This window comes from Elephantulus edwardii, unplaced genomic scaffold (genome assembly GCF_000299155.1).
Source record: "Elephantulus edwardii isolate Elephantulus edwardi_28Jun2011 unplaced genomic scaffold, EleEdw1.0 scaffold00014, whole genome shotgun sequence".
In the NCBI taxonomy this organism is placed as follows: domain Eukaryota; kingdom Metazoa; phylum Chordata; class Mammalia; order Macroscelidea; family Macroscelididae; genus Elephantulus; species Elephantulus edwardii.
Window position 1 is genome coordinate 17,241,107 of NW_006399764.1, and position 15,807 is coordinate 17,256,913.

Consider the following 15,807-nt stretch of genomic DNA (forward strand, 5'->3'; position numbering starts at 1 on the left):
AATTAAAATATATATTAAAAAAGAGACCATGTGAGATGGTAAACTTTAATTTGCATATTCATTTACATAGTCCTTCTACCAAACATGGTTTTAAATCCTAAGTATGAATTTGTTGACTGATGGCCTCAATGAATGCTGCATCTTTTTGTCGTGGATACAAGGAAGCCAAATTGAGTGTCTAAGTATAATGCAGCTCTTACTCCATGTGAATGGTAGAATTACAACTGTCCTTATTTTTAAAAATTTCTACTTACTTTGTTATGGAGGCTCTGGTGGTGCTGTAAAGGCACTCAACTGACAGCATAAGATTGGTGGTTCAAATCCACCAGCTGCTCCAAGAGAAAGATGAGGCATTCTGCTCCTGTAAAGATTTACAGCAAGGAAAACACAACAGGAGCAGTTCTACTGTCCTGCAGGGTCTCGATGAGTCGGCGTTGATGCCCGGACCATGGACTCGAGGCTTCGTTGTTGTTGTTCTTGCTTAATATTGTGACATTTATCTTTGGATGTATAATATCATTTATTTGCTTGTTTTCTGGCTGTAAAAATGTGTTCCTGGGGGCTAAGAGGTGACTGTAAGAGTAGTTAAATTTTACTCTATTCATTCTGCCAAAGTAAGACTATGTTTTTCGTAAGTCTACGCTAAATGTGATCTTACTGCCATAGTAGTTGTTGTTAGGTGCTGTTGAGTCAAGTATGACTCATTGCGACCCTGTGAACAACCAATCTGAGCCCTGTCCTATCCTCACACTTTCTGCCCCACTCAGCCCATTGCCCCATACACCATGCCAACCCACCTGGTTGAAGGTCTTCCTTTCTTTCACTCCCTATCCTCCTTTCCATGCATGATGTCCCTCTCCAAAGAATAACCTCTCCTAGCATCATGCCCAAAGAGTAGGTAACCAATGTAGGGAAGACAACTGACGTATCAGAGTAGAGGAACACTGGTGGCTTAATACATGGCACGGTGGGGTGCCACAGTCATACCTCAAAGTCGGATGTTTGAGTCCACCAGCTACTCCTAGGGAGAAAGCTGAGGAGCATCCTTCCATCAAGACTTAGAGCTTAAGGACCCAATGGAGGATCACCATGAGTGAGAGCCGACTTGGTGGCAGTAGGTGAGGCTGGTTAGAAAAATCGTCTTAATGGTTTAACATAGTGCCGTTTTCTGGGGGTGGAGAGCTCTGTGACATGATTTTATCTGGTGGCCCAGCCTCATTCTGTCTAGTGGCTCCTCTGTCTTGGAGTCCCTCGAGAGGTAAAATGTGGTGGTAAGGAGGGCTTCATGGCCTCTGCTTTAAGGTAATATACCTCTCTTCCACACATTCCATTGGCCAGGTTGCAGTCGTATGGCCCTTTAAGGAGGTGGGCATTCGAAATGCCAGCTGGGCACCCAGAAAGGAAAGCTAATCAAGTTGCTGAGCATCTAGCCAGCCCCTTCCACCAATGGCTTGTGATTATTTTCCAAAAAGATGTAGGATGAAAAGCTACACTCATTCGGCTAATTAACTTACTAACATCTCTAGAATTCTGATTCTGCCTTTTGCTTTGTGCAGAGTTCTGCTTTATCTATGTAAGACCATTATTCTTTACTTTTCATGACTTTCTTCAACTTTATAACGGTATTTTTTTTTTCTCCTCTGTAATATTCCACTGACTAACTAGCCAGACTTCACCATTGGTCTAGTATTGACCATTTTGGGCTTCCATTGTGAAGGCTGTTAGAACTTAGTGGAAGACCTTCCAGGCTTGTAGTATTTTCTAATTTGCATCCTGGCACAATGACAAGGAATATTTTGAGACAGTTGAGAAGGATGTTGTCTAGAGCTGACCGAACCCGTCCTCTGCTCTCAGTGCTGAAAGGCTGCCTGTGGGCGGGAGCAGGCGTTCCTCCTCTGCTGTGATTCCTCTCTGCGTCTGACGAAGCCTCGTGTGGTGGTTTTGTGTTTCCACAATCTTACTTATTCTTCTTCCATTCTTGGTGAATTCATCTTTCTTCCCTACATAGGATCTGGGGCTCAGATTTTGTCTTGGAATGAAGGTGTTCTTTGATTCTGTAGAAGTTTTAATTTGCATAGCATTTTGATGAAGAAGGATGTGATGCCAGAAAAGCCCGTCTGAGAGTCTAAAATATGGTTTCTTAACGTTGGCAAAGAGCTCTGATGAGGCCGTGGTTCCTGCCTGCTGCTAACTGCAAAGTTGATGGTTTGAACTCACCAGCTGCTCTGTGGGAGAAAGAGAAAGTTGTCTGCTGCTGTAAAGATTACAGCCTCGTGCACTCTTGAATCTTTTAGAAGATACATTTGTTGTCGTTGTGTGCTGTTGAGTCGCCTGTGACTCATAGTGAACCAATGTATAATGGCTCTGAATCCTGCCCTATTCTGAGCCAATCTCATCATCTCCAACAGACCTTTTCTAGTCACTTAGTCAATCTGTATCATCTGGGGGTCTTCCTCTCCTGTGCTGTTCCTCTACCCTCCCAAACGTGATGTGCTTCTCCAAGGACTGGTCCCCCCTAGCCTTGTGCCCAAAGTATGTGAGATGGAACTTCAAAATCCTTGTCTCCAGGGAGCAGCCAGCTTTCACTCTCTCCAGGACAGACTTGTTTGTTCTCCTGGCAGCCCACAGTATGTTCAACACACTTCTCCAGTGCTACAATTCGAAGGCATCAATTCTTCTATCATCCTTAGTCATTGTCCAGCTCTCTGATGCATGACAAGTAATTGCATAAACCATGGCCTATATTAGGCACACCTTAGTCTCCAGACTGACATAGTCCATCTTCAGTAATCTGAAGAGGTCCCTGACAGCAGACTTTCCCAACGCAATTTGTATTTTTATTTCCTGACTGCTGGTCTCAAGAGTGTTAATTGTGGAACCAAGCAAACTGAGGCTGTTCAGAATCCCAATCTCTTCACCATCTATCATGATGCTGCCAAATTGCCCTGTGCTGAGAATCTTTGTTTTCTTGATGTTGAGCTTCGATCCATACTGAAGACTACAATCCTTGACTTGCTACAGCAAATGTCTTAAACCCTCCTCAGTTCCAGCAAGCAAGGTTGTGTCATCTGCATAATGCAGTTTGTTGATAAGGCTTCCTCCAATCCTGATGTCACATTTCTCACGGAGCCCAGCCTCCCAGATGATCTGTTCTGCAGAAGATAGAAAAGGTACAGGGATAGAAGCATCCCTGAGGCACACCTTTCCTGACCCTTAACCATGCAGTGTTTCCCTGCTCTGTTCTGTGAATTATTTCTCTGCCCTAAAGATTGTTAAGAACCACCCATGTATTGAGAGAAGAGCAACATCACATAGTGATTATAAGCTTATGCTTTGTCAGATGACCTGAGCACAAGTCGTGGCTCTACTTAATATTGATGGTATCACCATCAGCCAGTCAGCATTTCTCCACCTTAGATCCTTTGATTTTATCCTGGGTATATGGTAGCACCTCTTTTTAGAGTATTGATGTGAAGACATAAAAGCCCTTAGCAGTCTGACATAAAGTAGAAGCTCTAAATATTGGTTTTTACACTATTTAATGCACTGTAAACAAACATTAAAAACTTCACAAAAAATACCCAAAACAAAACCAACCACGACACCAAACAACAGTTATTCCAACTCATAGTGACTTTTCAGACAGTAGATCTGGCCCCTTCCGATTTCCAAGGCTGTTCGGCATTGCAAGAGCAGATGCCCACATCTGTTGCCCACAGAACAGCTGGTGGGTACAAACAGCCATCATTTCGGTTCATGGGTGAGCACTTCAGTCACTGCACCAATAGGACTCCTTTAAGGATGGCTTCTAAAATCCCAAAACTCAAACTCATGCTGTCACAATGAAGCCCACTCGCGGTTGACCCTCCTCCACTGAGTTTCACAGGGGTGGAAATTGCCCACCTTCGTTCCATGGAGTCTCAGTTGGATTCAGACCCCCAGTGACGCACCACCTTTGTGTGAACAGAGAAGCTCCATGTGGACTAGGCCACCACCGCTCTCCACTGAGCAAGGAGAGCAAAATTAAACCACAGTGGTTAGTTATTAACCAATTGCATTATTGGTCCATATTTGGGTCATATTTCTAGAGACAGGAAGAACACAAAGGGAGAAGTCTGTTATTGTTAATATTCCCATCCTTGAATTGTGTGGACTTGCCAGAGGTGCTGATCATATCTTTTAAACAGAATAAGAGCATAAATGAGTTAGGTGATATGACCCAAATATGGTCCTGAACTTTGTGTTTATTACTTTATTAATTTTCTTAGGGAGCACTGGTGCTGGTAGTCTAGTGATAAGGAGTTGTGCTGTCAGCCTGAGAACATGCAGTTCAAATCCACCAGCAGCTTCCTGGAGAAATGTGGGCAGTCTCCTCTGGTGTAGTTTGTAGTCCCTGAAAATCTACTAGAGGGTCAGTTATGAGTCAATTCCAACTTGATAATACAACTAACAACAACAGCAGCAATTTTAGTCTTAGTTATGTGAGACTTGCTAATGCAACCAACAGTTAAGTCAACGGTATCTGTAATTCTTTCATTGTGCTTTTATGCGAGATCTGGTTGGGTGACTAGACCACACACATTCACCTTTTGAAGGAGCGTGGAGGTTCCTTCTGGAGTTTTCAGTGCTGCTATGATCCTGCTGGTACCTGACACCTATAATGCAAAATCCAAGCATTTCTCCCAGGACACAGCTTAGCTGAATTTGCAGGTCAGAACTGATGCCTGTGTGAATGGCTAAATCTTGACAAAAGAATTCCAAATTAGGTACCAATTTATACTCCCACCAAAAGCTGGTACAAGATCATCTCCATCTACCTCTTCAACATTTGACCTTATTTCTTTGCCGTTGATCATTCCTTGCATGCCGGTGGCTATTTCTGAGCCTGGCCTTTATTGGCTGTATGTGTTACCTCATCACGCTCTTCGCTTCTGCTTTTTGTCCATGATTTTTCTATTGCTGCGGTGAAGTGAGCCTCACAAGCTGGAGCAGTTTTCCACAGTGTGATCTTGACCTCTGACCTTCCCCTTTGGTGTGCATATTTTCACATGGTTCTTGACCACAGACTCTTCTTCCATGCAGGTGAGATTGTGATCCTTACAAAGCCCCTTGTGGTGTCCAAAGGCGGCAGGGGTCTCTTGACGACCACCACTCTTCTTGCTGTGGATGGAACAGACAAGCCGGAGGAGTTACTCTACGTCATCACCTCCCCGCCACAGTACGGCCAGGTGGAATACGTTCGCTATCCTGGAGTGCCCATCACAAGCTTCAGCCAGATGGACATCGCAGGACAGACAGTCTGTTACATACACTTGAGCAAAGTCACTGTCTCCAGGGACACATTCCGGTGAGTAACAGGGATACTTTTCAAAATCCTTGCCCTAGATGAAAGCTTTTGTCTCTGTAATCAAGTTGCTGCCACTCATAATGACCTTCCACTGGGTGTCTGAGGTGGTAAATCTGTACAGGAGGAGATTATCCACCTTTTCTTCCAGAGTAGTTGGTGGATTTGAACTGCTGACCTTTCAGTTTATAGTTCAATGTATAAAGATGCACTATGTCACCAGAGGTCATTAGGATTATTACTCAGAATGAATCTGTTTTTCAGTTGTGGTTTTACTATATTCTTCTACTGCCTCATTATGAAAGTTAAATAATGTACACAAAATATCAGCATTTAGACAGAACTCCAGAGCCTGTTTTTACAGAACGGAGGCAATATTGCAGTTTGGTGTTATCAAGTTTTCTCCTGTGTACAACAGGACAAAATGGCACCTGTCCTGCACCAGCCTCATGGCCACTGCTCTGCTTGACCCCGTGTCCAGCTGCTGTGTTAGGCCATCTCAATGGGGATCCCCCTCCTTCCCCACTGATCTGCTCCTTTACCAAGAATGATATCCTTCTTTATAAAGACGTAAGCACGTCTGCAAACAGACAAGAAAACTGAAGGTGTCCAGCTAAGGAGACATAGAAAAATATTTCACCACTCTTTTTAAAGTATCTTTTACAAGCTGATGCAAAGCCATTTACTAGAAGCATTTGGCAAAAGCAGGCCCTGCCTTTTGGCACATGTGTGCTGGTAACTCTATCATAAATCATGTTGTCATAAAGTATATCATATTTCCCCATAGAAAGAAGATTGTAACTGGGGGCTGTGCACCTGCTCAAGGATTCCTTATCAAATAAATTAGTAGAATGAGTCACAATCTGGTGAAAAGGCAGAGGTATAAAATTAATGAAAGTCTACATTCATTTAAAATCTTCAAATCTGTTTTGAGCCACAATAAAGCAAGAGCAACTCCAGAGGCTCTTCTATCTAGCAGTTCTCAGAGGCAGCAGAGCTCAAGGCCCTCAATAGTAACACGGATCTGCAGGCCCTTCCCACTGCTGGCCCTTCCCGCTCCTGGCCCTTTCCCGCTCCCGGCCCTTTCCCGCTGCCGGCCCTTCGCACTGCCAGCCTGAGGTCAGGATTCATGTGCAGGAGATCCCGAGAGCATGGATTCTCAGCCATGGATCCAGGCCTTCTGGCCCCTAGTACAATTCTCACTGTGTCACAAGGCATCCTTCAAAAGGAAGCTGTAAAAGAGCTTAAGTGGCAGACACCAAGCCACAAAAACCAAACCCTCTACCATTAAGCGGATTCTGACTCATCGTCACACAACCTGCTGTGTGACCAAAGTTTCTAAGTTCTTACAGAAGACTGCCCATCTTCCACTGACTTTTATTAATTATCAGCTTAATATCTAATGCATTGCTCTTAAGTTTAGTACCGATCCCCTAGGGTTCCTAAATGGAACATGTGCCTTTATTACTCAAGGAGTCCCCATAAGCCATAAGGTGAACCTAACGCATGTGTTCAAATCCCAGTCCTGATTGTGTATTTTATCTAATTGACTCCAATAAGCCTGCTATGATAAACAGTGTAAAGGTCATTAAAGAAAATGTTGATTGCCCTTAACAGCATTCAGACTGATTAATGAAAAATAATTTCAGTAGTCCCATTGCTAAAATGTCCAGGGAAATTTTAAATAATATCCTCTTTATGCTTTTGATAAATGTCCCCTTAACAAGCAGGCAATCATTCAATAATCATATGACTGACTGATAATAAATGCAGTGATGAGGTATTTCTAGGCATTACCTGGAAATATACCATTATTTTTGTTTGATGCATTTGGGTTGGCTCCCAGTTCATTTTGAAAATTTAAAAAAAAATCTAAGCCATAGTATTTTTCAGTTGCTTCATATGCATTTGAAAGTTGGGCTATGAATAAGGATGACTGAAGAATTAATGCCTTTGAATGGTGGTGGTGAACAGAACTGAATGGTAGGCAAGTTGGTGGCACTTCACAACAACCCTATATATGGTGATCCCATGCACTACAACACGTTGCTTGAGCCTATGCCATCTTATCGACTGGTTGGAGCTTGATTGCCATCTGTAGGGTTTTCACTGGTAAATTTTCAGATTTTAGGACAGGTTCTCTAGGGAAGTAAAACCAAGAAGTGGAAGAGAGATTCAAGTCCCAGACATGTCAGTTACAGACTACTGTCTTTGGGAACTAAGACTTCAGACACTGATGAGTCCAAGGTCACTGAGGGATAGTATTGCTTTATTTTATTTATCATAACAGCATTTGTAGCAATGAATATTGGCTTTTACTTTGAGCAGCTAAAAGATTTAGGTATACTTATTTCAGTAAAAAAGTAAGTTAATGAAAAACAAAACATAAACAAACAAACCAGTAGTACATGCAGATGGAATCATAACGTCACAGTAGTAAAGCCCTTGGCTGCTAACCAAAACACTGGCAATCTTTGAACCTACCCTTGGCTCTATGAGAGAAAGACTTAGCAATCAACTTCGTAAATGTTGTTGTTGTTTAGTGCCGTCGAGTTGCAGGCGACTCATAGCGACCCTATGAACCAAAGTCCTGGACACCTCCTGTATAACTTTCATCCGCTCTCCAGGTTCATAGGGTTTCCAGAGGCAAGCTATTATGGAAGTGAATGTCACTTCTGCTTCCAAGCTTCTTTTAATTGGGAGCTCCACCAAACACTGTCCACCATGGGTAACCATTATCGCATTTGACTCATCAGTGTCACAGTGTTCAGCTTCACAGCAACCATGAGTTACTTCTGTACAGCAAGTGGACACACCAGGGTTACATGACCTAGAAGAATGTTTCACCAAAAACAATTAAAGGCAGGCCTGAGGGCCGCAGAGTAGAGTCACCTACCTTTGGCTTGGGAGCATGGCTTTCCTTGTGCTAGGCCAACTGCTCTCTCTTTCTATGCTGTTGATGGTGGTGGTAAACATAACAGCCTATGAAATTCCAGTGGGCAGTTCCACTCAGTTATGTAGGGTCATTATAAGTTGGTATTGACTGGATGATACTCAACAGAAAAGGCAAAAATAATGAAGGTTGTGTTCAAATGACTCAGAGGAAGAAACAGGTCTAGAGGGAGGAAAACCAGCAAGTAAGGTGGAGTAAATAAATTGATTTGGTTCAGTCCCTTTGTTTAAACATAGAAACACTGATATTTATTGAACACCTGCAGTGGGACAGGCAGTATACCAAATGATGTGTGTGTGTGTGTGTGTGTGTGTGTGTGTGTGTGTGTGTGTATTATTTCTCTTGTTTTAGAGCGAGGTACCTGTTTCCATTTTTTTAATGAGAAAATCAAGGTTCCAAGGGGCAAGTGGCTTTAAATCTCACAGCCCAGCATCAGAGCTGAGTTTGGACAAGACATTTCCTATAGAGAGTGTTTCTTTTTAAATTCTTTTTTCCCCATTATATTTTGTTGAACCGAAATTTTGTGGGGAATTTGCATTTCTGCAAAGGGAGCTCCTGAGAATGCCCTTCTGGTGTTTGGCCGGCAGCTTTACATGTTTATTGTGGGAGAGCTTAGCATCTGCCCAAGACCCGAGTTTTAATCTTGTCGTTTCACTAACCCAATCAGGGACCGCCGTGCTGTTTGTCAAGTGGCGCGCAACCAAAATGGAAAGCCTGTTTTAATGAAAGTGTGATCATGGTGCTTTTTAAAAATTAAATATATGCAACCAATCTAATCACCTAAATTTATGTTGCTTGCTGTTCAATCTGGCAAGGAATTTGGCTGTGTCGAAGAGATAAATTCTGTGGCAGAGGTGGTTTTCCTCCCCCCCCTCCTCCCCCCTTCCCTTTTTGAATGTAAGCTATGGCAGCATTAATTAAACGGGGGAGTTTAATGGTCAGGTTTTACCTTCTGCAAAAATATTTTTTGAATCATAAATTTCCCCCGCATTGTTTGGTGCTGCTGGCCTGGAAGAGAGATTTGGCAGCGCGTTCGGAGACAGATGACACCAAGTGATTAGCAAGCTGACTTCAGCTGCTGAAAAGAACATGCTAATGTCCTCCATTTCGACACGCCGGCTGGACTTTTTCTTTCTTTTGGAGGAGCTGGCGCTATTTATGATTCCATTTTTATCTTTGAAATGCCATGACAGATGGTAGATTCTTTCGCCAACTCTTTCGCCAGGAAAATGCAGAAACCTTGAAAGCACCGTGGCACTGGTGAAATGCGGCCACGCAGCCACCCACCCTGGACAGCACTGTGGTCACCGGGGCTGCAGTGTCTCCTGGACGGGGGCCTCCAGGGAAGGCAGGGGAGCAACGTGGACCCCGGGGTGGAGCTGTTACCTGCATACCAGTGTCTCACCTCTGCACAGATGCCATGCTAGCAATGGTACGGCTGTTTCCAATTTTTAGAAGATACGTGGAGAGGGTGATTTCTTCCTCCAGTGAATTTATTTTTTCGCTGGAAGAAGGCGTGTTTGGAAGGTTACGTGGCCGGGTCCTGCCGACATGAGCAGCCATGGCCTTGCTGGGCTTGTCCTGCCCCACTGTGGTGAGAGGGGCCCTGAGCCGGGCCACGCACCTGTCTCTCCCTGATGGATGGCGTTTCTCCCTTCACCCGTAGTGTGCATCCTTGCTTGTGGAAGTGGGATGATGCATTTGGTCCAGTCATGTTTAGAAATGACATCCTTTTCACCGCTGGCTTATTAGCTTTAGGTCAGTGCAGACAGCTGCCTCGGTGTCCCAGCTGGGAACCCTGGCCTCAGTAAACAGATTTCTTCCTCGTCCATGGTCCCTGGCCTGTGTGTCCTCATTCCCATCTGTCTGATGGCAGGCTGCCTGTTTCCAATGTGGTCAGAGCCCAGCCATCAGGCAGCCAGGCTGGCCAGGCAGGGCGGGGTTGGAGGTGGACAGCCTGGATCATAAGGTGAGTTCAGTGTCCTCAGAGAGGTCACGGGCGTGGAGAGGATCTGCTGTCATCCTGACACCGAGCTTTGAGGACACTGTCAGCCATTTTGGGATTCTGATTTCAGGGGAGACACAAATTAGCTGTCCCTGATGGAGGCCCTCTGTGGCCCTTGAGGCAATAAGTTTGAGTTTCTTCTATTTTGCTGAGGGGTGGGGGAAGGCTGTGTGCGAGACTTTTAATACTGCGCCTTGCTTGTTTAATTTCATAATACCCTCGATTCTCCCTAAAATAAAAATTATGTCTTGAAATGCTCGAAAGATCATTGAAATTGGTTTTGAGAATGGCAATGGTGAGTGAAATAGGATTTATTAATCACTGCAATCAGAAACACCTTACAATATCACAAATCCAAGTGTCAGAGATTTTGTTCACCTGGAATTTGTATAGTTATAGTTTATTCAGTGATACTCAGGCCACCACATCTCTTGACAAGCAAAAGACATGTCTTCTCGTCTCAGCTCTGTTTTTTACCTAACGTGGGGCTTTATCTAGTGAGCTTGGTAATGTATAAGCGGTGTTACTGCTAACCCGGCGGCTGCACATGTCTGCTGGTTCAAATCCACCCCAGGCTCCTGTGGAGGAAGATGGGCAATCTCTTCCCCTGTGATTTACAGACTTGGAACCCAGCTGGGGAGTATGTATGAGTCTGTTCCAAATCAACAGCAAAGAGTTTGAGTGTTATGGTCCTAAGCCAAATTTTTAGATTTTCCTGCTGTATTTTTTTTTAAATAAGCATAATCCTTGTCTAACAAAATTTGCAGAGATCATATAAGGGTGAAATAGTAAAGCTTATGTAAATAACAAAGAATTAGAATTATAAATTCATATTTTAGCATTGGATAATGCTTAGTGACCAGCTGGTTAATTCCACTCATTTTACAGAAAAGAATGGGATGAGTTAGGTAAGACTATATCACTGGGTAGTTTGGCAAACTCTGAAGAAATTCACCATGAGAAATGTGTGAGTACCATGTATAAGGGAAAGTTAACCTGCTCAGTGTTTTATTGGATTGACCTCCAGTTGTCAGTCTTCAAAGTTTAGCTTGATAATTTAGTCCCACAAAGGAGATACTATTGTAAATTACAAATATATGAAATGAGTGTAGTCTTCAAACTCATTCAACAGGCTCAAGGAATTGTGACATTCTTATGTGAGGCAAAACCAGAACGAATGTACTCTATGACTGAATCTAGCATCAGTATTGTTAAAAAAAAAACAAAACAACCTCTTAGGTATAGAGCGGTCAATGTGTATGTTATCTGATGACTGATTTACAAACATAAAAGGCATCCTTGTCAAAAACTGCCCTTGATTTTTCATTTGAACAGCAACTCGACATATCCTTTAGTAAAGGTGTGTATTGTTATCATTTCATTCCAGTCGATGGTGAAACAAGAACCCATGCTGAAGGCTGCCTTGCCTCTCTTTGCCAGATTCATTGTCAGCAACGGCGCACGGACCAGCCATGGTGTGTTTGAAATCACACTGGGGACTGTGGACAAAGCCTTGCCTGTGTTGTCAAGAAAGAAAGAACTGAGACTGGATGAAGGGGCCACGGGTCTGCTCTCATCTGATCTCCTCCAGCTGACTGACACTGACACTCCACCAGAGAAACTCGCCTTCGTCCTGGTCCAGCTCCCACAACGTGGCCAGCTGACCCTGCGGGGGAAAGCACTGCTTCAACCACGTTTCACTCAGCAGGATGTGGACAGCAGGAACGTGGCCTACAGGCACTTGGGAGGGAACGCCACGACTGACCAGTTTACTTTTGTGGCCTCAGATGGAACAAACCAAGGCTTTGTTGTGAATGGGAGAGCATGGGAAGAACCCGTTTCATTCTTCATCCAGGCAAGTATGACAGGCAAGCAGCTCCTTGCCAGGGTTGTGACTTGAAGGAGAACCATCTCCTCCTTTCCTTTCACATGCATACTGTGAGCCTACAGCCTGCCGGGCACTACTATTAAACCTGGCGTGTTCTTAAGTAGAATGATCATGGTCCCTATGGACTTGCCCTTGAGGGTCTGTGGACAAGCAGGTTGTCCTCAATTTATAACAGCTTCCATGCCTACCACTCCGTCTTTCCATCAGTGCTGACATAAATCTACTATCACCTTTTAAAAAAAGTTATTCTTATTACCATTCAGTATCATTGTTATTTTAGAATGGTTTGAATGAAAATTTATGGAGCAATTTGGTTTTCCATTCAACAATCCATACATCTATACAATGTTTTCCATAATTTATTATGATTCCCACACTCAAATGCCTCAGCATAGCCAATGAAAAACAGTATCTTTCTGGTATTCTCTGCTGTCAGCCAAGATCCATCTGATGATGTCCCTTCTGCTACAACCTTCTCTGAATCCAGCTTAAATTTATGGCAGTTACCTATTGAGGTACTGTGTCTGGTGTTTTTTAAAAAATAATCTTCCATAATATTTTACTTGCATGTGAAGTTCATGATGTTGTTTCATAATTTGTGTACTCTGTGGTCTTTGCAATTACTTGCTATGCACCAGAGAGCTGGACAGTGACTAGGGATGACAGAAGGAGAATTAATCTCTTTGAGCTGTGGTGCTGGAGAAGAGAACTGAATATACCATGGACTGCTAAGAGAACAAACAAGTTTGTCCTGGAGAGGGTTAAACCAGGCTGCTCCTTGGAGGCGAGGATTCTGAAGCTTCGTCTGACATACTTTGGACATGTTGTTAAGGAGGGACCAGTCCTTGGAGAAGGACATCATACTTGGGAGGGTGGAGGGACAGCACAAGAGAGGAAGACCCTCGATGAGATTAATTGATTCAGTGACTGGGGTAATGGGGGTAGATGTGTCGGAGTCGGTGAGATTGGCACAGGATAGAATAGGGTTTAGGGCTGTTGTACATAGAATTGCTGAGTCGCAGGCAACTCAATGGCACACAACAACAACAACAACAACTATTGGATCACCTTTTTTGTTTTTTATGGAAACAGATAATGATCTCTTTCAGTCAGTTGTCCAGGTAGCTATCTTCCAAATTTATTGGTGTAGACTAGTGACCACATCCTGGGCTACATTCATATGCTGATGTGGCTCAATTGGTATTCCATCAATTCTTGTGATCTTATTTTTTCCCAATGCCTTCAGTTGAAACTTCAACTTCTTCCTTCATTACCATTGGTTCTTGACCATATGCTACTTTCTGAAGTGGCTCAGTGTTGACCAATTCTTTTTGGCACAATGACTGAGTATCTTCTGTCGATGCTCTTGCATCATTCAGCATTTTGCCCATAAACTTCTTCAGAGTTGCAACTCGAGGCTTGGACTTATGCTTCAGTTCTTCCAGTTTGGGAAATGCTGAGCATGTTCATTCCTTTTAGTTAAAATCCCAGTTCTTGGCACATTTCCTCATACTACTTGGCTTTGTCTTTTCAAGCTGCCACTTGACACCTTCTGTTCAACTCTCTTACTTCAACATGTCTTCCCTTTGTTTTGACTTCTCTGTACTCTTATTTTATTGACTCTTTGGACCATAATGAATTATTAATAACATTGAGAAGAGTGGGAAATCCAGAACACTTAGATTGTGCTGATATGAAATCTCTACATAGAAGAAGAAGCAGTTGTCCAAATGAAACAAGGGAACACTCAATAGTTTAAAATCAAGAAAGGTGTATGTCAAGATGCTATTCTTCCGTTCTTCATACCTATTCAATCTATATGCTGAGCAAAGAGTTCAATACCTGGACTCTATGAAGGAGAATGTGCCGTCAGGAGTTGGAAGAATATTCACCATCAGCCCGCATTATGCTGATGCTACTTACAGAAAGTGAAGTAGACTTTAAGCAGTTACTGCAAAAGAAAGTCATTAATGATTAGATATTCATTATTAATTAATTATTAATTATCAATTAACTTTCATATGCATATGAAGCTATTGAAAATATCATGGCTTGGGCCAGGTGCACCTTAGTATTTAATCTAACATTGGTGCTCTTTTATACTTTAAAGTGGTCCTTGGTAGCAGATTTGCTGAGTGGAAGACATGATTTGATTTTTTTTTTTTTTGCTTCCATGGGTGCCGATTATGGATCCAAGTAAAATGAAATTGTAGACAGTGTCAATCTTTTCTGTCTTTTGTCATGCTGTTTTGGTCCAGTTGTGCGGAGTTTTGGTTTTTTATGTTAAGACATAAGACGTTACGAAGGCTATAGTCTTTGATCATCCTCAGTAAGTACTGCAAATTCTCTTCATTTTCAGTTATAAAATTGTGTCATATATTGCAGATTATGCGGATGATTTTCCTGTCCTGATGACATGCTCTTCCCACAGTCCAGTTTCTCAAATTATTTACTCAGCATACCAATTGAGTAAATATGATAGAAGAGCACCTTGATACCCTCCGTGTCTCGTTTTAAACTGCACAATATCCCCGTATTCAGTTAGAACAATTGCCTGTTGGTCTAGGCACAGTTTCTGCATGAACACACTTAAGTGTTTTGGGATTCCCTACCCTTCACAGTGTTATCTGTAGCTTGTTATAATTTACGAAGTTGCCTTTGTATAGTAACTAAAGCAGAGATAAAGAAATTTCTAGTGTTCTCTGCTTTCAGCCAATATCCCTCTCACATCAGCAATGATAGTCCTGGGACTACAACCTCTTTGGAATCCAGCTTGAGTTTCTAGCATATGCAAGGGCCCTAGTATTGAATATCAGAAGTTGATGTCTAGTAACACATTTTATGATGAAGTCCTTGAACGATGCAGATTACTAAAGTGCTGGGCTGCAGACTGAAAGGCTGGAGGTTTAAATCTATCCGCATGCCTTGGATAAAAGGTCTGATGATCTACTTCCAAAAAACTAGCAGTGAAAACCCTGTGAAGTACAGTTCTGCGTGGACACATAAGAGATTGTCTGAGTCAAAACCAAACTGATAATAATTGGTTTACTAATACTGTGCATTGCTATACAGAGGTAACTCGTGGTTGCTGTAATGCTAAACACTGTGACACTGATGTGTCAAATGCGATAATGGTCACCCATGGTGGACAGTGTTTGGTGGAGCTTCCCGATTGAAACAAGCCTGGAAGCAGGAGTGGCATCCACTTCCGAAATAGCTTGTCTCTGGAAGCCCTATGATCATGGAGAAATGACCAAAGTTATCCAAGTGTTCAGGTCTTTCGTTCATAGGGTCACTATGAGTCATCTATGACTTGACGGCACTTAACAACAACAACATTACAATTCTGTTTGGCCATACCATCTACAGGCATTTAATGGCTTTCAATTAAAGATATGAAACTTCACGACAGCACCAGTATTCCACAGATTTTTGCTACAGATTTTTGCTGTTTACTGCAGTTGACCCAGTTGACAAGAATCTCGCTGAATTCCCCTCTCATCCTAGGAGTAAAGTTTTATTCTTTCCATTTTATAGACAAGGGAAGTGAGGCTCAGAGGTGAGATAAAGGCACAGAGCTTTTCAGTGGCAGAGCAGACATCTTTCTAATCTGACAC

General features: G+C 42.9%; 1 protein-coding gene across 1 annotated transcript in view; it reads left to right on the forward strand.

Moving 5' to 3' along the window:
• The window catches only part of FREM1 (FRAS1 related extracellular matrix 1), a 157,038-nt gene that overhangs the window by 92,313 nt on the left and 48,918 nt on the right, over window positions 1-15,807 (forward strand). Inside the window, exons 23-24 of the mRNA XM_006881353.1 lie at window positions 5,083-5,347; window positions 11,743-12,157. Coding sequence (XP_006881415.1) covers window positions 5,083-5,347; window positions 11,743-12,157 — 680 coding nt within the window. The remainder of the gene's footprint in view (window positions 1-5,082; window positions 5,348-11,742; window positions 12,158-15,807) is intronic.